This window comes from Apus apus, chromosome 16, assembly GCF_020740795.1.
Source record: "Apus apus isolate bApuApu2 chromosome 16, bApuApu2.pri.cur, whole genome shotgun sequence".
Taxonomy (NCBI): Eukaryota; Metazoa; Chordata; class Aves; order Apodiformes; family Apodidae; genus Apus; species Apus apus.
In genome coordinates, this window is record NC_067297.1 from 3415925 (window position 1) to 3442588 (window position 26664).

The window sequence follows — 26664 nt, forward strand, 5'->3', positions numbered from 1 at the left end:
CAAAATGAGACATTTGTAAGGAAAAAGAAATAAAAAAAAGTCAAAGGCTTCCAAGAAAATAAGGATGAGGATAATTTTACTGTGCCAACCAGGATTGGATGGTTGGAGATCCTCATCTGTGCAGTCCACTGCCTTGTCTCTCTTCAGGGCACCCGCTCTCCTTTGGTCTTCAACTCTGAGTCACTCTGGGACTCGATTGTTTTTGGTTTTTTATCCCTTGCAATGTTATGTGGGAAGTTTTGACCAGATGATGTTTGGCCATTGGACAGTGTTCACTGCTGGATATGTAGCAGCAAGAGGCAGAGGGGCAGATCCCTCTCCTTCGGGGTGGCTGGGATCCACAATTAGGTTGGCAAGAGGCTTAAGTGGCTGAAGACAAACTGTCACCCTCAGAGAGCCCACCTTGCCCTGACCCCCAACAGCCTCCCACAGCTCACTAGTCCACCAGAGCACACAGCTCCTGAGCTGCTGCAGCAGGCACAGTGAAACAGAGGAGCATTTCTCCTTGATTCCCAGAGCTGCATCCTCTGAAAATAACATGACCTGCCCACCAGCTCTTGCTGCTCAGCTGCCCCAGCTTCCAGCAGCTCAGGCAAACCCACCACAAACCTACGTCCTCTTCCACAAAGCTGCTTTCTGACAGACATGTGACTAAATCCTCCTGCATGAGAAAGTCCACGAAAATACCACCAGGAGAGCCAGAACCAGACAATCCCACAAGCTGAGAGGGCAGAACAGCAGCACCTGCTGCTAAGTCAAAACAAAGGCATTGATAACCAGTGAAACTCACTTAAAAGTTGCAGCAGGAAAATATAATTGAGAATCTCACTTGTCTGTTAAGCCAAACTGCTGTTTCATATCCTTTATTTCTGACCTTAACCAATGAACCTCCATACCACAAAAAGGAGAAGTCAAAGCCACAACAGAAGGATTATCTACAGCCTTAAATTAACCATCCCTTTAGCAACTAATACCCTTTATCATCTTGTCGGGCTGATCACATCACAGCAAGGAGGACTTTACAGACACAAAGATAAAATGGTTCTGTAACTGGAATGAAATATCTGAGCCATGGAGGGGCTCTGTGAAACAACTGGTCCTGAGTGGAAAAAAACATTGGAACTAATAAAGTTTCTTGCTGAACACAACAACAACAAGAGACAAGCTCTGCCTCAGGCTCCGGCTCATGAGAGGCCAGACGTGGAATTTAAACACACACACACACACATTTATAATTCATCATTTTTGAGGAAATAAGAGAAAGGGCAAGAGACAATCTCAGAATTTCTTTAACACATCCTGTTAAGCGGAGGAATTTCCTCATTGTGACCCAAAAAGGGAAGCCAATGCTTCATGGTTTGAACATATAAAAGATCTGCTTGAACGTTGGTAACAACACAACGTCAGCATTTTAAGAGCATGTTCCTCATTTCCATTCTCCAAAGCAGAGCCTTTGGATCTTCCTGCTGCAGTTTGGAAAGATGTTTAAGCTGCAATCTGGCCTTTTTTACCCAAAGCAGAGTGCTGCCAGTTCCAGCCACCAGCTCCAGCCACCAGCTCCAGCCACCAGCAGCTCTCCAGTGAAGCCACAAAGTTCACAGTGGGAAGCTGAGAGGAAGAACTCCCCTTATGTGAGAAACCAGCATCAGTTTGGGCAGCAAACTTCCCATGTGGCCACCCAGAGCTGGAGAAGGACTAGAATGGAGTGGGCAGCAACAAGGTATGGGCCATACTGACCTTTCTGCCCTAAAGAGAGCAAGGAAATGAGATAAATTACATTAAATAACAGCATCATGGCAAAACTCTAATGTCTTACCATGACAGGCTGAGACAGATGAATGTTCTTTATTGTGGTAAAGTAGTAAGAAGTGGGTAATTGTGTTTTGTGGTGTCAGAACAAGACTCCACCACATCAGTTCTTTTGAAATACAACACTGCCACGTCTCCTCTGCCTCCTCACTGTGTCCCAGCCAGGAAAGAGAAGCTGCCAAGTTGGGAGGATGGAAAGGAATGGGGAAAACCCCAGTGCTGCCTAACTGCCCTCTGTTAAGAAAAAACAAACAAGACTTCTATACATTTGGTGGAAATTGCTGCTGGCAGGAGCTGAAGAGGTTACATGTCAGTGCTGGAGAGGAAGGGAGGAGTTCAACCATTCCTTTGACATCTGCAAACCAGCTGCCAGAGGGTTTTCCCCTCAGCTGGTCCTTACTTCAAGCCCTATAGTCCTCATGCAGAACCACATCTTCAGAAACGGGACAGGTTTGACTCCTGAAGTCTCGCAGCGCTGCAGAACTCCAGCTCCTACAAAGTGGTTCCAAACACGAACCACGCTGTCAAAAAGCCTTATTCCTTCTCTGAATTTCCCCAGCTTCAACCAACAGACCACAGTCCACTGTTACCCAGCTACTGTAGCACTGAAGCTACCTTCAGGCCACTTGGATCTTGGATGAGCTGGAGCAAGGGCACTAGGAGCACGTCAAGCATGGAGCCCTCTGCACCCTTGGCTGGTCAAAGCAACATGCAGGCAGCTTGTCTGCACCCACCTTACTAACTAGTAAGCTCTCCTCACTCTTACTATACCCTCAACCTATGGCAGCCCCTAACTTGACCAGAAATTGCTGCTTTTCCTTTTTTTGTTTTGTTTTGGTTTACCCTTGCAGTTCAGAAAAAAGCTGACAGAGGGACAAAATCTGACCCTGTGACAGTCTCTGCTGATCACTAACCAGTCCCAATAACCAGTTAGCTTTTGAGATCCAACCACCAGCCATTTCACAGAGCCATTAGCTACACAGTGTTGACTCATATTGTTTATTTCCACAATCAACAAGCCACGTGGCTGGCAAATATCTTCTCTGAACACTGTCAGTCTATCTTGTAACCTCACAAAATAAGTCAAGGCAGGAGTCAGGGTCCTATGACACTCACTTTGTTATAAACTCACACTGATTGACATGAAAAACTATCCTTTAAACCCAGATTTCAGAAGAGCTACTGCTGGTTTCCCATCATTTTGCCTGCAAAACATGGCTGGCTGGCTGGCCTGCAATCACCTGTTTGGTGCAAAATGTTTTTGGGGGCTGGAAAAAAGCCACTATCACAGCAATATTCAGTGTCTCAGCTGCAGCCCGAGGGAAAAAGAAAAGGTCCTCTGCTGATTTTTAAAAGCCTACCTTTAGAATCAGCTTTTTATTCTCTATTTACTGTGGGGATAGAAGAATAGATGATATGATGACCAGGTCACCTGGCTTTTCATCAAATACAGAAGACACAGAGTCTTTCTTGAGCTTCCCCACAGCATTACTGACCAGTGTTCAACCCTGAATTCCTAACAGGCTGGTATCACTTCACGTGTCTTTTCATTTCTCATGTCCTACAGAGTATCTTTAGCTCTGCTGACCACGTTTCTCTTTGTGATTTATCCTCCACTCCCAGTTTCTATTCCTCCTTTTGCTATCCAGCAGGGCAGCTGCCGCCACTTTGGTCAGCACAGGCCTGTCTGCGCCTTTTTGCTGCCTCTCCAACAGCTTTGGAGCTCCCATGAGTGTTCTTGTCTTGTATGCATTTGTGCTCTCTCCAAGGATGTGATACACTTTCCACATTTTGAAGTCTGCCCCTGTGCAGCCACCAGAGATAAGGCCCTGCCACCAGCCTTGTATATGAAAGGGGCTTTGCCTTGGCCACTGCCCTCTCAACCCTGATGCCAAAACTCTCCTTAGTGAGCTGCTCGTGAGCATTTACTTAAGACAGGCAGGACCAAAATGGTCTCTTTTTGCCCCTGCCAGAAGTTTAAAAGATGCAGAACATTTACTACGACTTGCAGGTAGTAAGGCAGAGCCACAGAGCAAACCAGTCTCAGCACATGTTCCTCTTTTCCATCACGTTTCCAGTACTTCTGGTCTTAGTTAGCATCCAATGTTCCCTTCTACACCATGAAAAACAAGCAACTGGGCAACAAACAGCAGCCTTTTCCTGTTTCTGCAGTGACTCACCACCACCTAACCAAACAGCCAGCTGGACACTGCTGGTCTGTGTGGTGGGAGCACTGTTTTTCCAGGACGGATTCGACTACAGCTCCTGTGCCTCTCACCAGGCACGGATCCTCCCCAGCCAGGGTGATTGTGCCCCAGAAAAAAAGGGGACAGACCACGGAAATACTGAACTAGTCAAACTTCTGCACTTACACTCTTGCTTTGGAGCCCCACATGAAGAGCCAGAAGCCCAGGCTGTGGAGGATGGCATCCCTGCCTTCCTCCTCCCACATCTGATTATCCTGTAAATGACACAGCCTGACTCACCAGTACAATTTGACCCCGGGGAGTTTTTAGTGCTCCCACTTGCAGGATTGATCACTTAGTTTTAATTCTACAGGCATTTCTTCATTTAGTTAACGAAGAGCAGGACCATATTTGTGCATTCCAGTGAAATCCTTTAGCAGGCTACATTACTTTTCTACAATATACTTGCCCGGATCCGTTGAGAGTAGTGAAAAGTGTTCTCAGAAAAATGGTTATAGCTGGAATAAAAGGCAGATGATCAGAAATTCCCAGATGACAACACATATAAGTGTGTGCTAGGCAGTCACAGAGGAAACACAAGAGAGTAGCTAAGGGGATCAGCCCCCCCAGAATCAGAGGGTTTAACGTGGCTGTGCACAGACACCTCCTAAGTTTTATCCCTCAGTGTAAGCAGGAAAAGAGAAACCTTTTGTTCCAAACAGGTCGTGATTATAAAAGCAGCACTGGATAGAAGCTTCAACCCCCCTCACGCTATGACTCAAGTCGCAGCAGTTTCCTCTTGTCACCCTCAGGATCCTTCATCCCCCACACTGGTGGCGGATCACCACCAACACACCTTTGCTGCCTCCCCCTCTCCCAGCTGCCAAGACCAGCAGCACAGGTGGCACCAGCTTCCTGCTGAACTGCTCACTTGGAGCAGATGGATGAAGACATCCTAAAAGCTGCTCCTACAGCTCCCCATTAAGAAAGCAGCCTTGTAAAAACCAGGCAGCCCCTCAACATGCAAAAAGCAACGATGCTAAAGACACGGGGAGAGCCCTGCAAGGTCCAGATCAAAAGCCAGACACATCGGGGGCAGGAGAAAGACCTATCAAATTCACCACACTTTTCCCAGCTTAAGGATCAGAAATGGAGTGTTCTGGCTCATAAATTCTACTTCCAGCAAATTCAAGCTTAAATCCCCTGAAGGCAATAAGGAAAAGGCAATCAACAACAACTCTAACCACTTCACAGATGCTCCTGTTTAGTTTATACAGCACTTCTTACAGCATTCAAATGGGTAAAATGGGATTTCAAGGCAGGGGGGCTGACAGCAGCAGGCAGGATTCCTCGGTGAAGACACCAAGGGCAAAGGAAGTTCTGAGAAGCATCATATTGGTTATGATGAGTGAACTCAGCATGCCCAGCCTTTGCTCATTTTAATCTGCCAGTAAGCAAGCTTGGCTAAACGGAACATCCTGCACCGACAGTGCCTTAAAAATCCGCAGGAACCACAAAAATAAGGGGGAAAAACTGAACAAACCAACGCGTTCCCTGGGAAGTCATGAAAAAACTAATCACTATTTGCTTCCAACTGTTGTTCCGCTTCCTGAGCCAAATGTTCCCAACTCGGCTGCCGTGGCTGAGTGACCGGTTAGAGCCGGAAAGTCGTCGATGGGAAACGGCAGCTTGAGCACATTCAAACTCCTCACCATCTTTTGGAGCTCCAGGAGCACCTGTTTGAAAAGCAGAGCCCTCTGGTGCCACAGCACCTGCCCTCACCCCAACAGCAACCAGCAAGAGAACACGTAGCCCAGCCCCTTCTGCTGCCCTCGCCCCAAAAAAGATGAGGTAGAAAGAGGCACACAAAGGGAATGGGCTCCCTCCCTCAAAGATCAAGGTCATTACTCCCATCTCCACAAAATAAGGGAGAAGAAGCTTCCAGACTCCTTGACCCCCTCTGCTGCATCCTCCCTAATTTCCAAGGAGTGTCCATGAAAGATGATACCCAGCACCAGAGCCCTGGGAGGTGACAAAGGAGAAAGAACCATTTGACTCCAGGATAATGGGAACACTAACCCAAGTCTTCTTTACCTTGTACAGGCTTGTACTCACTCAGATGTGAACAGCATGGGGCATTCAAGACCAAATCACTGGGTGGGTTTTTGTTGGTTTTTTTTTTAATGTATTTTATTTTACTGCTGGAAAGAGTCAACAGTGCAGAGATTCTGTTTGACAAAGCATCCTACTGTGAAACACACAATGTGTGCATTGTGCAAACCCATCTCCTGCAGGGCTAAGAAAACAAGGCAGGCTGGAAAAAGAAAAAAAAAAAAGATAACTGCAGCTCCCAGTTCCTCCTGGTACTTCCCTCTCTGCTCCTGGTTTTTCTTCTCTAGGTATCACATTCACTGAGTGATGCTGGAAACGTCTTGATCGAAATGGTTTTGGGGAGTTGTGGACAAGAGTGCTGCTTGAATCTAAGGTACCAGCTCTGCCCTCCCAGCACTGTTAATATTTAAGCACAGCCAAGGCAGTCAGTCCTGCCTTAAAAACCTGAATTCTCAGGATAAATGAGATTCCAGGGGATGATGCATTTGGAACTGAAGAGCAGAAATACATTTTCCACTATTTCCAACACCATCTCGAAAGACACTCCTAAAAAGCAGCGTTCACCTCCTTCCTCTGAGTTTACAGAGCTCATCACCCAGGGAAACGAATTGTACTGAAGGAGAAAACAATAATCTCCTTATGTTTTGGGTGCTCATTTCCCCTTCCAAGATTTTCACCCCTCACTCATCTCGGAGGCAGTTTTGCTTCGCTTTGCTTGCTTAAAACATTCATTATAAATCATCTAGGCCAGGAAAGGATTAGAGAAGCACTGGCAGGAGTTGCAAAATGCAAGGCAATGTCAGGTTGGAGACAGGAGACTTTCAGAGGCATAAACAACAGCCCAGCACTGAACCACCACTTGTGCTTCAGAAAAACAAAAAGCCTCCCTCTATAAATGTTAAGCAGGTACCTCCCAAGGAAAAGGAATCATGCAGAGCAATGCAAACCAGCACCTCTTCAGAACAAAGGAAGGAAACCTACCTGTCCATGCCCACAAAAGGTGTGATCTGTGCTTTGCAGATGGGAAACATCCACCACAGGGATGTTAACTGACCTGCCCAGGCTATGAGGAGGAGCAGCTTCAAGCAGCACTGGATTGCTCCTGAAAATGAGCTCCCAGCCCCGCACCCTGGCCGTGCTTCACCTCTGGATGTGGCAGAGGAAGCAGTGCTGCTGGAACTAATGAAAGGCAAACTGGCAGGATGAGGAGCCACGAGGCGAGGAAACCTCCTGCACAGCAGCCAAGAAAGGCACCAGATAATCCAAAAAGGCTGCTTCAGAGCTTGGCTGCCAGAGATCTCAGGATCTGCCAGGTCTGTTGCAAGGATTTGCTTGTTCCCTCATCCCCTATTTCTTCAGATCAATTAGCTGCAGCATTTCATCACCAGTGCCCAAGTCCAAATAACCCTTTTTGAAACCCTTACCTTCACACATCTAAAAACCTACAGATCCTGAAGGATTTCTTACATCTACCAGACTGACTACATTTCAAGTTGCCTGTTTTCCTTCAGAGGTAGCAAAGCCAGGATGCATTCACAGCAACTGAAGTAGCTCCCCAAGAAGCACAGCTACCAAGAGATTGTGAGGCTACAGCCTTTCCCCAAAGGCCAGGTATTTTATCTATAACTTATTTATTCTCTGCTCTCTCCCTCAGCCCACCAGAGAGCACACACTTGTTTTACACCTGGAAATCTCTTTCATCCACAGATGGCACCAAAGCAAGTGGCAGAAGGAAGAAGGTAACAGAGGTGTTTGAAGAGTAGGGACTCACTGACCCCGTGAGCTGCATTTTGGACCAAGCAGAGGGACTGAATTTCTTTCCCTGCTGATACAAACACATTCTGGAACCAGATCCAACACAGGAGAGAATTGTATCACTTCCTGAACACATCCCAATCCAGGAGACTCGTATGTCTCAAAAGAACAACTTTCCTGGGCCACTCCCAAAAGCACCTGTCTACCTGTGGTCTAAGAAATTATTTATTTAAAAAATAAAATAAAATATGAGCTTGTTGTATACAACACCCATTAATGCCATAATGGTTTTCAGAACCACCACCTGAGTTCCCAGCAGCCAATCACCAGAACAACAGCTCTGCTGGAAGCCTCTCCACACCTTTCACCACCAAGGAATGGGGCCAACCTGCAGCAGCAAGGCCAGAGAAGAGGCACAACCCCCCAGAAAACCCCACACCCCATTTGAGAGGCACAACCAACAGGCTGGGAGGCAGTCACTGCTTTCCTTGACCAAAGTCCCACTCCTCCTCATTCACACTTTGAGCAAGCCCCTCCATCCTCACCCACAATGAAATGTCACCTTCTTTAGGCACTTTGGGCCACCTTCTCCTTCACAGCACATACCTCAACAATTCTCCTACCCAAGAGGCCAGGCTGGCTCTGGTCTTCCTGACTCTTCAGGCAGCAGAAACCAGAATAGCAAAGGCTCAGCTGAAAACACCAACATTCCAAGCTAGAACTTCCCATTTGCCAACAATCCTTCCAGAAAACATTGCACTGGGCTGTTGCAGTTGTTCCCCCCCCAACACGTACACAGTAATTAATTTTTATTTCAATAGTGGATGCAGTTCCTTTCTTGTAAAAACCCAGAGTTTAAAGATGACTTCTTCCACTTGCCATAACCCATTGTGTGGGAGAAACAGACACACAATATCAATATTGTTCCCCACACAACACTTGGAGCTGTACTTTCTGCTCTGAACACACTGAAACTCCACTTGAAGCTGCAGCAATTTCCATGCAGGAGGCAAAGGAGAATCTTGTATCTGATCTAATACAGGATAAATCAATGTACACTCATTTATTGCTTACAGTTCCCATCAGCTCAAGGAGAGACACTGTCCTAGAGTTTCAAGGCTATCCAGGCTGCCTTTGTGTATGGAAAACATACCTCCCATTTTGAGATATCTTGAGGAGCCTGTTTGAAGGCTTCCCACAAGTCTGGATGAGGGACAGGAAATCACTAAACCCCAGCTGCTTCTCACCAGTTTCAGCATGCAGTTGGGGGAAATTTCAGGCAAGGACTGCACCCCCATTTTTGCTTTCTACAGAAATTCAGTGCACATTAGTCATTCACCTCAGACAGGTGCTGGGAATTGTAATTAGAGGGTGCACAGCACTCAGATCCTCAGGTAAGATGCACGAGGGAAGGGCAGCCTCCTATCAATTAGCGTGGATTCAAGTCATGAAAGCACTTCTGCCTCCTCCAGCTGCTGGAGTCTGTGAGAAAAACCACCCCGAGTGCTTCATGTTGTAGCCAGAGAAACAACAGCACCACAGGAACCACACTTTTCTGAATGTGGTCTGAATTCCTGTCAACTTCACAGGACTCTGACCTTCCACAGGGGCTGGAAACAGGAGCTCCCTGAAGGATGTGTCTCCCAGCAGCAGGAAGGCAGAGCCTTAATTTGCCTCCCTGTGCAAGTACTTTCTGCCATCAAGTGCTTAAGGGTTGTATGATGAGGGAGATTAATTTTTGCAGCTGGGCATTTTCTTTAAGAATGTCATTTGCCAGACAGTTTTCTCCTTTAGCTTTCTTTTACCCTAACCCCCAGGCACTCACTCACCCAGAAGACAACCCTTCTGCCAGATTTGGAAAGGAATCTATCCCTGCACTTCAGCCCTTTCTTCCTACACCTGCAACAGGGCTGCTTTCAGAAAACCCTGGTACTGCTTATTTCAACCCAGGAATTTGTATTTCATAGAATCATGGCATGGTTTGGGTTGGAAGGGACCTTCAAGATCATCTAGATCCAGCCCCCCTGTGTGGGCAGGGACACCTCCCACCAGCCCAGGTTGCCCATCCAACCTGGCCTTGAATCTCCAGACAATCAACACCAAGAGCCCCAAACCCACCAATTCTTTTGTCCAAGGACCTGGATATAACAAAGCCAGATGGATCAAGTTTGGTTGACTCAAGAAGTTCCTGAAAAAACCATGAGAACCACACCAATACACAGTGCTCAGAGAGACTGGAATAGGGATTATAATTTAGAGAGGTTCATGATGTGGCAACACAGAACTGGGGTGTGACTTAATTCTGATCAACCTCTGAGGTTTTAATTTGGCATGAGGGTGGTTACACTCACTTTGTCTTTCCCTTGGTGTCACCTGGGAAGAGGAGGATGGGCCTTTCCCTGCAGTCCCAGCTGGTATCTGGGGGTCACAGGTCAATAAAACTTCATGTTAAACCTGCCACTAAATGCCCAGGAGTGGGTGGTGAGGTGCAGTAGCAAGGGAGCCATTCCTCCAAATTCTGGCTGAATATTCTCTTCCAAGAATTTAGGCACAAGGCAGACCAAACCTGAAGGAACCAGCCTCCAGACCTTCCCTGTCTCCTTGCCCTCATCACCACCCTGGCAGGTTCTCCCTCTCCTGAAAGGGACTGCTCACATACTCTTTTTCCCTGCAAAAAAAAGGACAAAGCCTCTAAAAAGAACCACAAAATTACACAGTTCTGCTGATGCCACTTCAGTGGAGGCAGAGAAGAAACACTCGAGTCCCTCAAGCCTCTGGGAGACACAACTTTGCAGCATTTCACAGCAGATGTTTCTTGCAGGCAGGGAGGAAAGCTGGGCCACGCATTCTGTTGTTGTAACAAGCCACGGGGTGAGGCTGCTCCCTGCCTCATTTAAGCTTCCCACTTCCAGAGATCAACGTGCCTTTCAAGTTGTTTATTCCTGCCTTCCCTCCCTAATCCTTCAAGCCAAGTCTCAGCACCCCCTGATTCAGAAGCCTCCGTATCATTCAGTATCACTCACACAGAATAAGCTTTATCTTTCTTCAGCCAATTCAGCTTTAAAACATCTAAGCCAAAATAACTGTTCTTCCACACCAACAGACACTTCATTCCAGGAATCCCAAGAAACTCGTGCTCAAAAGCCACACAGCAATCTCATAAAGAAGCACAAAATTGGTCCCTCAACAATTTCCCTGTAGCAAATTGTGGAATATTTTTATTTATTAATACGTTCAACCTCATGCTTGTGCTCTGACATAATCATGTTGGCTTTAACCAAATGCCAAACCTCACATAACTTCTTTAAAGGGATGGGAGATTGGTGGAAGAAAAAGATGGGGAGAAGAGCAATTAAAATTAGTCACAAGAAAGCCCATTAATACATTCCCAGGCAGAGGAAGCATTCTCTCTTCTATTTAACTTGACAACAGAGAGCTATACTTGAAAAGAGAAACAGATGCAACAGAGCAGATGTGGTGGAGCAACAATGCAGCAAAGCTTAGATAACCTCAGCTGGGCAATTTAGGCAGGAATGTGTGTGGCAGGGCTGGGAGAGGAAGAGGAGGAGGAATCCTGACTGTCAGGAACTAGCTACTGGCTCAGGAGTCACAGAAGGAGAAAATTAAGAGGACCCAAATGATTGCAAGAGAGAAATCAAATCACAAAAGCAGCATGGGAGAGAGGTATAATGTAGGAAAACAAAAACAAAACAAAACCCAGGTGCCAGGCCAGGAAATTATTTATTTGTTACTTGAGCTTGTGGCAGGAAGGCCTTGAACAGGCTCCCAGGGCCTGGGCATCCACCTGCAATGTCAGCTGGAAGTCAGGGGCGTGTTGAGCAAGACTGCTCCAACACCTTCTGTGAGGAGTAACACCAACCAGAAGCTCACTGACACATCTGCTGCAGGGTGATGGCTTCAACAGAGATCTCCTGAGGAGACAGCACCTCTGCTCAGAGATGGAGATGCTGGTTTTCTCCCTCCCAACACTCACAGGCTGGCTCTGTCCCACTGAGCACCCAGGGTTACCAAGAGTATGGATCAATTATCTCAAAGTACTCCAGGCTCTTTAGTAAGAATACAATAAAGATGTTAAAGGGATTTATCAACACTTTCCTCATTGCAAAAATCAGAATGTAAACTAGAAAGGGGCCAAACAACAGTTGCAAAGGACAGAGGCTTTATGGTGCAAACAAACCACTACATGACACCACTGCAGCTGCTGCTGCTGAGCTGAGCACTGCCAGGAGAAGGAGACACTCTGGAAATGCCAGTGGGAAAGGGAGCTGAGCTTAAGGACAGCAAGGTCACAGGTTAGTACACAGAAACCACAAAGAAGCAACAGCAGAACCCATCCATCCAGTGTCCTCTGCCCTCCCCGTGTCCCACGGGTGCTGCCAGTAAACAAGTATCCCAAGAAGCACCTTCCTGATCTGCTTTTCTCAGGCCAGGACGCTGCCTGACAGAGCTTTGGGTCCTGGCAAGGGCAAGAAAGAGCAGCCACCACGGAGAGAAACACCAGGGAGGCCAGCACAGGGGGCAGGAAACAAGGACAAAGCAATCTCTTACTTTCATCAGGCAGCTCCTCCCGATCCAGGTCACCAAGGGGGGCCGAGGAGCCACTTCCTCCTTCATCCAGGGTGAGGATGAGGGGAACATCATCATCCAAGCTCACAGCCATCCTGTCCCTTCAGGGGCTCCTAACTCCAGGAACTTCGAAGAACTCCTTTTTCAGCTCCACTTGTGAAAGGGCTGGTGTCAAAAGCTCTCCCCAGAAAGTCTTCCATGGGGAGTGTCTTCTGGATAGGAGAAGGTGAAGACGCGTGTGCCCATCTCTGGAGGTCACAGTTCAGACAGGACCTAGTGGCTGCCTTGCAAAGGGCACTGGCAGGATTCTGGGCTCACTGGCCGGGTTTAACGCAGAAGTTCAAACTCAAAAAGTCCAGGCTGGGCTGCCTGTTCCAGCCAGGGCACAGCTCAGAGGCCAGAGCCAAGGAAGAGCTTCCTGACAAGCTCCTGAGCACGCAGCAGGAGGGGCAGGCAGAGCTGACCCATCCCCAGCCAGCATGATGCTAAGCGTCCCTGCCACACCGGGCTCTGCCCCCGCTCATGCCAACGCGCCTGGATTTCACGTGGGGAGAGGAAAGAAGCAGAAAAAAGAGGCCGAGCGGAGGCTGCACACATCAAGCTGTTTGTTCCCCCCCCCCGGGGGTGACGGCACCGCCGCAAAGTCACCGGTTTCTTTAAAAGCTGGAGGGACAAAAACCAAACGGCGCCGGGCCTGGACGAGGCCGGAGGGGTCGCTGGGCAGCCGGTGCCAGACGCAGCTCTCTCCCCGCTCCTTGCGGAGGGCAGGGAGCAGTCACGGCGGGGGCCGCATCTCCCGCGGCAACCGGGGCCGAACCGGGGCCCGAACCGGGGGTCGAACCGGGGGTCGAACCGGGGCGGCGGACACTTCACGGCTGGGCAGCCGGCACCGCGGCCGGGACCGGGCTCTTCCCTCGGCCTAGGAGAGAGGGGACACCGAGACGGGGCTGTCACCGCGGCCTCCCCGGGGCTCCCGCGCAAACCGGCCCCGCTGCCCCCACCCCCCCCAAACCCCCAAACCCCCAAACACGGGTTCCACGCAGCCCTAGGGCGGACGAGTCCGTCCGTCCGTCCGTCCGTCCGCCCCCCCCAGGCCCGGACCCCCCCAGGCCCGGACCCCCCCGGACCCCCCGAACCGGCCCCGCCGCCGCCGCACCTGAACCCAGCGCCCGCCCCGCCTCCCCTCATTGGCCAAACCCGCCTCCCCTCCCACCAATCCGCGACCCGCTCTCGCTCTTGCCCCCGCCCACCCGTCCCGATTATTCCCGCCCCCCCTCCCTCCCGCCTCTCATTGGGCGGCGGAGCTGCCTCTCAATCGAGGCGCGGATGCTGATTGGTCCCGGCGCTAAGCGCCAGCGCGCCTCAAGCGGGCGGAGGAAGGGGCGGGCTCTCGGGGAAAGGAGCGCGGGCTGCGATTGGCTGCGCCGAGGCCCCGCCCACCGGGTCTGAGGGGAGCAGAGCGGTTACCTAGCAACGGCGGGACACCGGAAGCTGCCGGCCCGCCGGGGCCTGTCCCGGGGAGACCCCGGCCCGGCCCGGGGGGCTGTTCCCTGGCCCTGGGGGGCTGTTCCCCGGCCCGGGGGGCTGTTCCCCGGGCCCACCGCGCTCCAGCCGGGCGTCGGTGGCCGCAGGGAAGAGCTGGGCCCGGCGAGCGGCGGGTCCAGCCGGTGCCGTGAGGGGCCGCCCTGTCCTGTCGGTGCTCCCGAGAACCCGGACCGCGTCCGTCGCTGAGGTGAGGCCTCTCAAGCGGGAAGCAAGCAGCCCAGCGTGTAGGGGCTAAATCCTGGGTCAAGGCTGAGCGTTTCTCTCGCTGAGGCAGCTCCCGGGACAGTCCCTCTAAGCCTGGTGAAGCCACCGAGCTCTGCCCGGTGGCTCTGACTGACTTTGCCACCAGCAGGGCTCAGGTAGCCGAGGCCTCTGTCCAGCTGGAGCATCCCCCTTGCCAGCTGAGCAGAAATATCCAGTCTCAGATTACCAACGTTTTTGCAAAAGAGCCTTTCTTCTGCCTCCCTGTGGCCTCCCCTTCTCCGTGGTACTTCTGTGCCACCCTCCAGGGTGGGATTTGCAAGGACAATGTGATGGGACATCTCAAACAAGAGCTAGCCAAAAGGCTTTAAAAGACCCACAGGCAATCAGGGAACAGTGAAACAGCAGAACCAGGAGCTGCAGGGTTCCCCAGGGAGCTACAGCAGGACAGGATGCTCAGCACCAAAGGACACAACTCAATACACTGGTACTGGAGCACTGAGAACCAGCACTGGCTCTCAGAAAGCTGACAAACAAGGGAGCTGGTGTGGACTCAACAAACATAATGTTGCCCACACGTAAAACCAGCTTTCCTAGTTGCTGGTAGCACTCAGGGCTGGGCACAGCTGGTTTTGGAAGCTGAGCAGTTTCCAGATTGGCTGAGAGACACAAGAGAAGGAGTCAGGGTTGAGTCAAAGGTGGGAAGTGTGACTTGCACCCAGAGGCAGAGCCCAGAGCAGCAGCACAGCATGGACTGCACAGCTCTTGGAGAACAGGACAGCAGGAAAGCCTCAAATTCAAGTGAGAACCCAAGTGTGAAATCCAAGCAACACATTTGTATGAGAACCAACACTGTCTTTGTGGTGTAAACATCAAAGAAGTGCCAGTTCTGACCTCCTGAAAGGCCTCAGGGACACCCTGGGCCAGGGTGGGACAGGAAAGTGTGTGGCTGATGTGATGGGCTCCAGCTTCCCCCTCCATTCCTCGGAGCCTGAACACTGCAGTGGGGATGAACTGGCCACACAAGCCACTGCCCACTTGTTTTTCAGACAAAAATCTCTTCTTCACTTTCAGAGGCTTCATCTTTGAAGCACTCCAGCCCTGCCCCGAGCAGCTGCCCAGAGTCTGAGCAGTTGACTCCCTGTGCTGGTGACTCCTGGCTCTGACTCCTCCACCTGCTGCGAGGGAAGAGGGCTCTGTTTTCCCGGCTCTGTTTTCCCGGCAATCCTTAACCCTCTTGTCTCCATCTAGTGTCCAAATCACACTCCAGCTTCTCTGCCATAGAATGTCGCTGTGCTGACAGCCCAGTTCAGCTGAACAGGCTCAGATTCATAGAATCACAGACCGGTTTGGGCTAGAAGGGACCTCAAAGGTCATCTAGATCCAACCCCCTGATCTCAGCAGCTTGTCACTGCAGCCTCCCTGCCCGGGGGAGCAGTGACACTGCCTGCAAACCCCCAGCCACCAGCCCGTGCCCTTCATCTGCCTCCCTGCCTGTGTTCCTACAGGCTGATCTGCTCTCTCCCACCTCAGGAACAAACGCTGAGGAGGAGCTTTGCTCAGACCTGAGGAGGTGCTGTGCCAAGATCCCACAGCAGTGTCCCACGGACCAAACACTCAGCAGACTTCCCTTGGATCATTTATTTGCTGACGAGCGTGGTGGTGATGCTGTGAGAGCTCCTCACCACCCTCAGCCACAACCCACAGGATCACACAACCCCTCAGCACGTCCTCCTCACCAGAAGCCACCGAGATCCCTGTGGCAGATCCTCCACAAACCCCATCCAGCTCGGAGCATCCCACCAGCAGCAGGATGCAGGGAGATGCTGTTCCTCACCTCTCTGCTCGTCCTCCCTTCTCCCTCCTTCCAAAGGAGACCCTCACAGGGCTGATGAAATGGAGCCAGGCCAGCAGGAAGCCACCAAGGCCGTCAGGGCTGGAGCACACATCCCATGAGCAGAGCCTGAGGAACTGGGCTGGGAAAAGGGAAGGTTTCAGGGGGCCTCAGAGCAGCCCCCCAGCACCTGTGAAGAGGAGGTGATGGTAAGGACTGAGCCCAGCTCTGTGCTCAGGGGCACAGCACAACAGGCACAAACCAGGAAGGCTCTGACTGGATATAAGGGGCAACTTTACACCCCGAGCAGTGGGAGGGGAGGTCAGTGAGGCTGGGCAGCCTCTGTTCTTCAGGGTTTCCACCACCCAACTGGACAAAGCCCTGAGCAGCCCTGGCAGAGCCCGCAGCTCATCTGCCTCAAGCAGGAAGCTGAGCTAGAGACCCCCTGCAGTCCCCTTGAGCCCCAGGACCCTGTGACTGAACAGGCAGGAAGGGGGGCAGGACTCCCCTCTCCCCAAAAACTGGTCAGCAGAGCTCCCCTCAGGGGCCTCCACCCCAGGGGGCACCCTCTGCTCCTGGGTCTGGGGGCTCCACCCGAGCTCAGGCCCTGCCTGTCCCCCCCCCAGCCATGCTGTGGGTGTACCTGTGCCTGCTCCTTCTCCTGGATGGGCCCTGGAGATACATGGCAGGCAGTCCTGTCTCCTCCTGGAAAGCAGGAACCTGACTGATGACTGTGCCTCAGCTGGTGACCCACTGGACAGTCGAGGGGAGCTGCTGTTGTCACCAAGCCTGCCTGGGGCCATCCTCAGCTCCCAGCTTCTCCTCCCACATGGAGCAGCATCCCCATCCTTTGTTCTCAGCCACGGGAGGTCCCAGGCTCCTCAGGGACTTGGTCACCAGGAGGTCTCAGGTAGGTTGTTCCATCCAGAGGGACACGTGGCTTCACTTCCAGGGAGGTCTGGGGTTGCAGCCACCCACGGCCTGGGGGCTCCTGCCCGGGGGGGCTCCAGACACACTTTTCAACCTGTCCCTCCTCGCAGGGCCCCGGGGGGCTGCGGGGCTCCGGGCCTGACACCTCTCCGAAGCCAGGCAGAGCCCCTCGGAGGGGGTGCTCACCCTGCTGAGGGGCTGGGAAGGTCCCCTGCCCGGAGATCCCCGACCTCGGGATCCCCCCTGGCTCCGGGACCGCTGCCCGCCGCAGGACGTGCCCTCCCGGCCCGGCTCCGCTGCTCCGCGGGGGGTCCCGCTGGGCCGGTCCCGGGGGGCGGGCGGGGGGCTCCAGAGCAGCGGCTGCAGTTTGCTGACATCCTCCTTCCCGCCCCGGGCGGGACCCGCGGCACCGAACAGCGACTCGTCGCAGAAGGAGGGAGCGGGACTCGTCATCCTGCGCGGGGCGAGGGGACGGGCGGGGTCGGTACCGGGGGGGCCCGGAGCCCCGAACCCTCCCGGGAACAACCCGGCCGGGCGGGGAACGGGGAGCAGGGCCCTCCTCCTCCAGCAGCACCGGCACCGCCCGGGGCTACCGGCGCTACCGGCGCCCAGGGAGCCCCGACAACTCGGCCAAGCCGCGGGCAGCGCCCGGTGCCGCCGCTCACCTGCTCTTGCTGCCGGGCCGGGGGCCGCAGCCCGCGGGAGCCACGGCCCAGGGAGGCGGGAAGGCGGGAGGCGGCGGGCGGGCCCCCCCGGGGCTGCCGAACAGCGACTCGTCCACGAAGGAGGCCCGGGCGCGGCGGAGCCTCCGGCTGCCCCGGGTGCCCCCCGGCAGCGCGGGGGGAGCGGAGCCCGGGGCCGCCCGCATGGCCCCGCCACCGGGACCCGCCGCTTCCGGCCCCGCCACCGGGACCCGCCGCTTCCGGCCCCGCCCACCCCACGTGCTTCCGCCGGTACCGACATGGCGCCGGCGCGCGCCCGCCGCCAGCCCCGGGGAGCGCCGGTAGGAGCGGGGGGGGGGGGTGGAGGGCACGGAGGCCACGCCGTGTCCCCGTGTGCCGCGGCCCCCGCTGCCAGCAGTGCCGGTGCCCCCGGTACCGCTGTGTCCCTGTCCCCACGTGCCCGGGCCCCCCGTGTCCGGTACCGGTGTGTCCGGTCCCCTTGGGCCGCTGTCCCCTGTGCCGGTACCCTTCGGGATCAGCGTCCCCGCTTCTCCCTGTGCTGCTGTCCCCAAAACCAGTGTCCCCAGTGTCCCCAGTGCCAGTGTCCCCAGTACCGCTGTCCCCAGTGTCCCCAGTGTCCCCAGTCCCAGTACCTTAATGCCAGTGTCCCTGGTGCAGTGTCCCAGCCCCACTGTCCCCAGTGTCCCAGCCCTGCTGTCCCCAGTGTCCCCAGTCCTGCTGTCCCAGTGTCCCCAGTCCTGCTGTCCCAGTGTCCCCAGTTCTGCTGTCCCAGTGTCCCAGCCCTGCTGTCCCAGTGTCCCCAGCCCTGCTGTCCCAGTGTCCCAGCCCTGCTGTCCCCAGTGTCCCCACTCCTCCTGTCCCCAGTATCCCCAGTCCTGCTGTCCCAGTGTCCCCACTCCTCCTGTCCCCAGTATCCCCAGCCCTGCTGTCCCAGTGTCCCAGCCCCGCTTCCCCAGGTCCCGCCGGCAGGGCAGCCCGCGGTGCCCCAGCACCACCAGGACACCTGTCCCACCTCAGCCGTGTCCCCCCCGCTGTCCCCAGGTGTCCCCGCCCCCCCTGCCCCCCTTCCCAGCCCCCCAGGAGGAGGAGGGGGATGGCGCCGAGGCAGAGCCCGACACCCGGGCCATGGTGCGGGCCCAGAACCAGAAGAAGAAGAAATCCGGGGGCTTCCAGTCCATGGGTGCGTGTGAGGAAGGGGGCGGCCGCCCCGGGGTGGGGGGACACACCGTCCCCTCCGCCCACCCCCGTCACTCTCCCTGTCCCCGCAGGCCTCAGCTACCCTGTCTTCAGGGGCATCATGAAGAAGGGGTACAAGGTGCCCACCCCCATCCAGAGGAAGGTGAGCGGGGAGGGGGGGGGGGGTCTGTCCCGGGGGCGGTGGGACGGTGCGGGCGGCAGTGACACGAGGGGGTGTCTGGGCAGAGCATCCCCCCCATCCTGCGCGGGAGGGACGTGGTGGCCATGGCGCGGACGGGCAGCGGGAAGACGGCCTGCTTCCTCATCCCCATGTTCGAGAGGCTGAAGGCGCCCAGCCAGGCCGGGGCACGTGCCCTCGTCCTCTCGCCCACCCGAGAGCTGGCCCTGCAGACCCTCAAGTTCACCAAGGAGGTACGTGGACAACAGGGGCGAGTGGGGACAACGAGGAACGAGGGGTTTGGTTTTTAACACCCCCCCTTGACTTGTTTGTTTGTTTTTTCTCAGCTGGGCAAGTTCACAGGCTTGAAGACAGCCCTGATCCTGGGAGGAGACAAGTAAGATGTCCCCACGGGTCCCCTCTTCCCTCAAGCCTCTCCAAAACCTGGCGAGGGGCTGAGCTGGCCTGCATGCCCAGTGCCACTCCAGCCTCTCTGCCTACTTCTTGCAGGATGGAGGACCAGTTTGCTGCCCTGCATGAGAACCCCGACATGTGAGTGGGGACATGGGAAGGGGACCTGGTGGGGAAATGGCCCCCGAGAGCCACCCACCATTGGGGGACATCACTGGTGTCTGCAGCCCAATGGACTGTTCCCTTGGAGCATCTTCCCGTGCTCCCCATGGGGGGACAAGGGGGTGGTCTCTGTTGTCTTCTTTGGGTCGGATTTGGGACCTGCAACCGGGAAGGTGTGGGGACACTGTTCCCCACTACCTGGTCCTGTCACCAGCTCTGTCCCCACAGAATCATTGCCACCCCCGGGCGCCTGGTGCACGTGGCAGTGGAGATGAAGCTGAAGCTGCACACGGTGGAGTACGTGGTGTTTGACGAGGCCGACAGGTCAGCGGGGTGTGGGGGGACCCCAGTGTCCCCATGGGGGAGTGAGGTGCCCCGGGAGGTGGCAGGGCTGGGCACGGAGGGACCGAATGGCCCTGCCATGTCCCCCTGTCCCCTCCCCTGCAGGCTCTTTGAGATGGGCTTTGCTGAGCAGCTCCAGGAGATCATCGCCCGGCTCCCAGACTGTCACCAGACTGTCCTTTTCTCCGCCACGCTGCCCAAGCTGCTCGTGGAGTTTGCCCGGGCTGGTGAGATGGGGCTGGAGCTGGAGGGGGAGCCTGGGGATGGGGACATAGCACGGTGGTCCTGCAGGTCTGCTGAAACTGAGCTGGGCCAAGCGGGTGTGCCCAGGCCGAGGGTCCCAGTGGCACCTCCCACATGTGACCCACATGTCACCACATCCCGCAGGGCTCACCGAGCCGATGCTGATCCGTCTGGATGTGGAGTCCAAGCTCAGCGAGCAGCTCAAGGTGAGAGGGGCTGAGGGCACTTGGGATGGGCTTTGCACCCCCTACCACCCCCACCTCAGCAAGCCACCCTGTGGTGGCTCCAGGCTCACAAGGAGGGGACAGAGAGGGTGGCAGTGCCTGGCGTGGGGACACAGAGGAGCTGAGCTCTGCCCTCCTTCACAGCTGGCTTTCTTCCACGTGCGTGGGGACGACAAACCTGCCGTGCTGCTCCACCTGCTCCGGAGTGTGGTGAAGCCCCAGGACCAGACCGTTGTCTTTGTGGCCACCAAGCACCACACGGAGTATCTCAAGGAGGCAGGTGGCATTTGGGGGTGCCCAGCATGTACCCCTGTTAAAGGGGAGGCACCGGGTGGGCTCCTTTCCAGACAAACGTGGGGTCTGCATCTGTGGGGCACATCCCTGCTGGAGTTTCCATCTCTTTTTGTTTCCCAAGTGGAGGGAGAAATCCCAGCGTACCCGATGGGATCTGGTTGGGCACCCTGTGGTGATGGTTGCGTGGGTGCGTGCCCAGCCATCTGAGGGTGCATCTGACCATCTCTGTTTCCCTCTCCCCAGCTGCTGACAGCTCAGGGCATCCGCTGCACCCACATCTACAGCTCGCTGGACCAGACCGCCCGCAAGATCAACATTGCCAAGTTCTCCCAGGGCAAGTGCCCGGTGCTGCTGGTCACTGACGTGGCCGCCCGTGGGCTGGACATCCCCATGCTGGATAATGTCATCAACTACAGCTTCCCTGCCAAGGCCAAGCTCTTCCTGCATCGTGTTGGTGGGTGCTGCTGCCCCCCTGCAGGGTTCTGACAACCTCGGGGTGCTTCAGGGTGACAGGGTGGGAGCGGGTTGGCTCTTGTCTCCTGTTTTTCCCCATCCCTGTACCCTGCTGGGCTGGTGCTGATGCTCCCGAGTTGGGGGTGATATCTCTGGGGCAGGTCACTGTGTTGTGACAGCAGGAGATGGGCTGGGGACAAAGTGGGGGCCAAAATGTCCTCCATTCCCCAGCTGTGGGGTCTCTTGGGGACAGGGCTGGTGCCTTCCCTGCAGGATGGGATGTGGTGGGTTCCCCTTTGCCTCCTTTCCCAGCCACCCACAGCCCTCGCCAGCCATGCCCACCTGGTGAATGTCACCTGCAAGGGGCTCCCGGGGACACCTGTGGGTCCCTGCCTGTGTGGGGAGGGGCTGGGCTGGCTCTGGGTCTGGTTTCCCACTCTCCTCCTCCCCTTGCCAGGTCGTGTGGCCCGGGCTGGCCGGAGTGGCACTGCCTATTCCCTGGTGGCTCCTGATGAGATGCCCTACGTCTTTGACCTCCATCTCTTCCTGGGGCACCCGCTGGTCCTCGCTGGTGCCCAGGAGTTGCCCGCAGGTACAACAGACCTTGCCACAGGCATGTCCAAGCTGGGACACTGGCTGTGTGGCCACTGGGCTTTTATCCTTGGCTGGAGTCGGTGGTTGGCATTCATGCAGAGGGGTGATGTGCTCTCCTTCCTGGGGTGCAGCTGGAGAAAATGGGGGCTGGTTCAACACCACCAAGTTCCCTGTAGCTGTTGGCTCTGCTCCCTCTGGCCCCAGGGCTGCAGCTGCTGCACCCACTGCAGCAATTGCAGGGTGGGTGCTGCCAGTGAGGTGACACGGTGTCCCCCTGAGCTGCAGATGCTGGTGGGGTCCTGGGCCGTGTCCCCCAGAGCCTGGTGGATGACGAGGAGTGCCTGCTGCTGACGGACCACGAGGGTTCCCTGGAGCTGAGCAGCCTGCGCCGCGTCGCCGACAACGCCCAGAAGCAGTACCTGCGCTCCCGGCCCGGCCCCTCGCCCGAGTCCATCAAGAGGGCAAAGGACCTGGATGTGTCCCAGCTGGGCATCCACCCGCTCTTCAGTAAGTGCCTCGGGGACACCAATGGAGGGGACCCTATCCCCCTCACCAAGGAGCTGATCCGTGCCCCTCTCCGTGTCTGCCTTCCCCAGGTGCTCGCTTCGAAGACACGGAGCTGGAGAGGCTGAAGTTCGTGGACAGCATTAAAACCTACAAGTCCAAGGCGGTGAGTTGAGACCTGTCCTCAGACACGAGGTCCCTGGGGTGGGAGGAAGGCCCCTGCCGCTGGCCGTGAGCTCACCTGGGCTCCCACCCCTGGCACAGACCATCTTTGAGATCAACGCCACCTCCCGCACGCTGGCCAGCTCCGTGATGCGCTCCAAGCGGCGCCACGACCGTGCCCTGATCGAGAAGTTCCAGCGTGGGCAGCAGGAGAAACGGGCAGCAGCTCTCAAAGGGCAGGGGCTGTGCCCAGACCCCCCCAGACCCCAGGAGGGAGGAGGAGGAGGAGAGGAGGAAGACCTCCAGGTAACAGGGTAGGGTTTGCCAGGCACGCTGGAGCTGCTGCAAGGCAGCTTCGGCCTGGGCCCCTGGGCTGTGCCAGGGCACAGGGGCTGGTGCAGTGACTGGTGGGGGGAAACAGCTCTTCCATCCCATCCACCATCCCCTTCCAGGACGTGTTCTCCAACGTGGTGGGCCAGAAGCGAAAGCGGGGCCGAGGGGGAGAAGACGGTGCCAGGAAAAAGCCGCAGCAGCCGGCACAGCAGGATCAGGACTTCTACATCCCTTACCGGCCCAAGGACTTTGAGAGCGAGAGGGGGTAAGTCTGGGGGGGCTCCCCCTGCCCTCCTGCCCCAGGGGCTGCTCTCACCACCCACCCTTTGCAGGCTGAGCGTGGGCGAGGGCAGCCCCTTCGAGCAGCAGGCAGCTGGAGCTGTCCTGGATCTCATGGGCGATGAAAACCACAACCTCAACAAGAACAAGCAGCTGCTGAAGTGGTGAGTGGGGTCTGGCCATAGGCTTGGGGGGGGGAGTTGGAGCTGGGGGTCCCACCACCCGGTCCCACTGCCCTCCCCATTCTGACAGGGACCGCAAGAAGAAGCGGTTTGTGGGGCAGACGGGCCAGGAGGACAAGAAGAAGGTGCGAACAGAGAGCGGGCGCTACATCAGCAGCTCCTACAAGAACAACCTGTATCCTGCCTGTGCCACAGCGAGGGCTGGGGGGGAGCAGGGCTGGGCCCACCAGCAGCCCTGGAGCTGGCCCTGCTCCTGGCCTGGGGGTCCATCCCCTGCCAGAGGGCCCTGAGGAAGGGAGGCTGCTCAGAGCCCACAATGGATGAACTGATTGAAGGGGGGTCAAGTGATTTTGGGTCACCACACATTTCCCTTAACCCACCCCGGCCCAGCTACGAGAAGTGGAAGCAGAAATACAAGGTCGATGAGCGGGATGAGGGCGAGGAAGACAACCGAGGCAGGCAGCAGTTCCGAGGGAAGCACAAGCACGGTGAGTCCCCGGGGCGAGCAGCGCAGCCCCACCTTCACACCCCTGCCACCTCGTGAGCTCTGTGTGTGTGTTTGTGTCCCAGCAGGGCAGGGACAGCCCCCCGCCCAGGGCAGGGTGCGCTCGGAGCTGAAGAACAAGCAGCAGATCCTGAAGCAGCGCAAGAAGGCGGCCAAGCAGCGGTTCCTGCAGAGCGGGGGGCTGAAGCGCCTGCGGGCGCGGAACCGGCAGCGGGTGCAGCAGCTGCGGCAGATGGCCTTTGGGCGCAGGGTGGCGGGCGCCAAGAAGGGCAAGCTGCGGAAGAGGGTCTAGGGGAGGGGGCTGTGCCCCACCTGACTTCCTCCCTACTTCCCCACCGTCTGGGCTTCGGCGCCAGGGAAGGAGACATTAAATATTTTGGCTGGTTTTGCACCCTGGCTCTGTCCCTGCTACAGGGTAATTCCTCCCCCGCCCCCAGGCGCAGTCCTAAAACAAGCAGGTGCTGCAGGTCCACAGCAGGGTTGTATTTTGACAGGAGGCACTTTTTTTGGAGATACCAGCAGCCTGGACACGACTGGCAGCTCCCCCTTCCTCTGTGGCAGCCGGGTCCCACTGCCTGGGGTGCCTGTTGCAGGAGGGTACCCAGGGGGGTCAGGCTCAGCCCCGGGAGCAGGCAGTTGTTCCTGGGGGCTGTTCCTGGATTGGAGGCAGCCTGGCACCCCCTTGGCACAGTGGGGGTGTGCTGGGGGCTGGAGGCAAGTGTGGGGGACACGGCCCCGGCTCCCTGGGGAGTGACTTGGCACAGCTGGCAGCCATGTCCTGCATGCAGAGCAGCACCTGCAGAGCGGGGAGCCTGATGCCACAGCCACCCAGGGACATGAATGTCCCTGTGTCCCCACCAGCCCCACCGCCCAGGGGAGAGGACTGTGCTGACCATGTCCAGCTGGGCCTTGGTGTCTTCCATGGCCACGTCCACAGGGACCTTGAGCCTCGTGGTGGCGAGCTTGAAGAGGTTCAGCACTGCCAGCTTGATCTGCCCCAGCAGCAGGGTCTTCTGGGTGGCCACACTCTGGATGCGAGCCCAGCGGGACTCCTGGGGGACAGAGTGACAGAGAGCCCTGGGTCCCTGCTGCAGCCACTGCCTCATGTCCCCTGCAGCCCACCCAGCTGGGACAGGGGGACCCAGGAGTCCTTGCTATGTCTTCCCCATGCACAGTTGCTGGTGATGCTTTCTGGGCACATGGGGGCCCCCAGCTCAGCTTCCCACCGCTGCCACATCGGGCACCTCCCCTCTGCAACATGCTTAGGGTCCATACTACTGCCCCTCTCCCTGGGGTGGGGGTAATCCTGGGGCACCCCACACCTCCCCCCCCCTTACCTCCTGGAGCACATCACGGCGGGCGTCCTTCAGGCGTGTGTGGAGCTGGGCCAGCTGGTTGCTGGTGTGCAGGAGCTCCCTGCTGACCTCCTGCTGGTGCTGCTGGAGCCGTGCCCAGCTCTGTGCCACCCGCTCCTGCCCGGCTGCTGTCTGCTGTGCCAGGGCTGCCTGCATTCCCACCAGCACCCTGAAATGGGCCAGCATGCTCTGCATGTCCTGGAACTGGGCAATAAGAAAGGGCTGAGAGGCTGCAGGGATAGGGGAGCTGCTGCCCTGGAGAGGGCTGGCCCCCCATTAGGGGTGTGGGGACATGCAGGGTGAGGACCTCCATGCTCACCTGCCCGGTGCTGGACAGCACATCCCTCAGGCAGTCCCTGAAGCGGCAGAGGCTCCGCAGGTGCCGGGCCAGGTTCTCCCTGTGCTGCAGCAGCTCCTCCTGCTCCTGGTGCAGTCGGGCAGCCTCAGCCTCCTGCCCTGCCACCCGTGCCTGCTCCTCCTCTGCCCGCCGCAGCTCCCGCTCCTGCCTGGCCGCCGAAGCCTGTGGTGACAGGGTCAGCGGGGCCCCGAGGACCAGCCCAGCCCCACCACCCACCTTGGCACCTTGAAGAAGGCGTCAAATCGGAGGGTGACATCCCGGAGCTCCTCCTTCCGCCGTCCCAGCTGCTGCCGGCGCTGCTCCAGGTGCTCCATCCTCTGCTGAAAATCCTGCGGGATCACCGGCTGCTGAGAGCATCGCCCCAGGCAAGGCTGGGAAGTGCCCGCTGGCTGCTCGGCTCCCGTGGCACGCTGCAGCCCCCGGGGAGAGGGCACATGGGGGGGCTGGGGACTGCCCCTACCTCCCGCTGCTTCTGCAGGGCCTTCTCCACCTCTGCCACCTCCCGTCTCCTCAGCAGCAAGCGCGTGGAGGGCAGCAGTGCAGTGCTATCCCACACCAGCACCGTCCTGCCATGGGTGCTGTGGAGCTCATCACAGCTGGGTGGGGAGAGCACCCACCAACATGGCAGGGCTGAGACCCCCAGGGACCCCTGCTGCTGGCTGGGGCTCAGCATGGGGGGCCTGCTCTCCACTCACCCCATCTCCCTCCTGCCTCCTCCACCTGAGGCCCCCAGCACCACCCCAATGTCCTGGGGAAAGGACAGGTCATGGTACAACCCCAGCTTTCTGCTTAGACCCCAAGGAATCCCCCTGCCTCCCCCCAGCCCACCGTGGGGGCAACAGACTCTGCAGATCCCCATTTCCAAGGGGGGGGGACCCATGTGAAAGCCACCCATGTGGGCACCCAAGCGTCCTGGCATCTCTGGATGGGGTGCAGGGAGAGATGGAGCCTGGATACTTACCAGGGTGCCCCAGCTGGGGACCCAACACCCACCCAGGGACACCCACCCCAGCAGTGGCACCCCAAGGAACCCAGCACCCACCCAGTGACAGCCTGGGGACCTGACAACAGGAGCACAAACCAACAGAACCCCAGGGACACAGGATGTGCTGGCCCTGCGGTTTAGCCCTTGCTCTCCCCGTGGGGAGGACGGGGGGGATCTTCACTCACAGCAGCCGCAGCTTCTCCCGCACAGCCGTGCACAAATGCTCCTCCAGCCGGGAGGACATCTTGCCGGGTGCCTCCTCCTCCTCCCCGAGGGGCCGGC

At 56.7% G+C, this 26664-nt stretch overlaps 4 protein-coding genes across 10 annotated transcripts in view; 1 reads left to right on the forward strand and 3 right to left on the reverse strand.

The window, feature by feature from the left end:
* The window catches only part of TPCN1 (two pore segment channel 1), a 47760-nt gene extending 34134 nt beyond the window's left edge, over nucleotides 1–13626 (reverse strand). The window contains exons 1-2 of one of the 3 annotated variants that reach the window (XM_051633615.1): nucleotides 13606–13626; nucleotides 12432–13368 (exon numbers count right to left, since the gene is read on the reverse strand). In XM_051633615.1, the coding sequence (XP_051489575.1) occupies nucleotides 12432–12543 (112 nt within the window). In that variant the 5' untranslated portion in view covers nucleotides 12544–13368; nucleotides 13606–13626. The other 2 variants (XM_051633617.1, XM_051633616.1) reach the window with 2 other exon arrangements.
* A 2195-nt stretch (nucleotides 13627–15821) lies between these two features.
* Nucleotides 15822–17852, reverse strand: RITA1 (RBPJ interacting and tubulin associated 1). Of its 4 annotated transcripts, none has more exons than XM_051633632.1 (3): nucleotides 17625–17852; nucleotides 16673–16734; nucleotides 15822–16171 (listed from the first exon to the last, which is right to left on the reverse strand). In XM_051633632.1, exons 1-3 carry the CDS (start codon nucleotides 17825–17827, stop codon nucleotides 16029–16031), a joined length of 408 nt encoding a protein of 135 aa, XP_051489592.1. In that variant the 5' UTR covers nucleotides 17828–17852; the 3' UTR covers nucleotides 15822–16028. The 4 variants fall into 4 exon arrangements, with proteins under 4 accessions (XP_051489592.1, XP_051489594.1, XP_051489593.1 ...); XM_051633633.1 differs by having other exon boundaries at nucleotides 16083–16219; XM_051633634.1 differs by lacking the exon at nucleotides 16673–16734 and having other exon boundaries at nucleotides 16032–16171.
* Nucleotides 16757–24075, forward strand: DDX54 (DEAD-box helicase 54). 2 transcript variants are annotated; one of them, XM_051633613.1, is made up of 20 exons: nucleotides 16757–16939; nucleotides 18684–18822; nucleotides 18911–18981; nucleotides 19065–19250; nucleotides 19344–19393; nucleotides 19507–19548; nucleotides 19798–19893; nucleotides 20017–20138; nucleotides 20299–20360; nucleotides 20523–20654; nucleotides 20916–21126; nucleotides 21583–21717; nucleotides 22005–22226; nucleotides 22316–22389; nucleotides 22488–22691; nucleotides 22838–22983; nucleotides 23051–23161; nucleotides 23250–23354; nucleotides 23570–23667; nucleotides 23753–24075. In XM_051633613.1, exons 1-20 carry the CDS (start codon nucleotides 16757–16759, stop codon nucleotides 23974–23976), a joined length of 2613 nt encoding a protein of 870 aa, XP_051489573.1. In that variant the 3' UTR covers nucleotides 23977–24075. The 2 variants fall into 2 exon arrangements, with proteins under 2 accessions (XP_051489573.1, XP_051489574.1); XM_051633614.1 differs by lacking the exon at nucleotides 16757–16939 and adding an exon at nucleotides 17901–17962.
* A 138-nt stretch (nucleotides 24076–24213) lies between these two features.
* On the reverse strand, nucleotides 24214–26646 carry CFAP73 (cilia and flagella associated protein 73). Its single transcript, XM_051633625.1, has 6 exons — nucleotides 25858–26646; nucleotides 25622–25726; nucleotides 25359–25559; nucleotides 25022–25243; nucleotides 24578–24736; nucleotides 24214–24480 (listed from the first exon to the last, which is right to left on the reverse strand). Exons 1-6 carry the CDS (start codon nucleotides 26068–26070, stop codon nucleotides 24301–24303), a joined length of 1080 nt encoding a protein of 359 aa, XP_051489585.1. The 5' UTR covers nucleotides 26071–26646; the 3' UTR covers nucleotides 24214–24300.
* Between the last annotated feature and the right edge of the window lie 18 nt (nucleotides 26647–26664).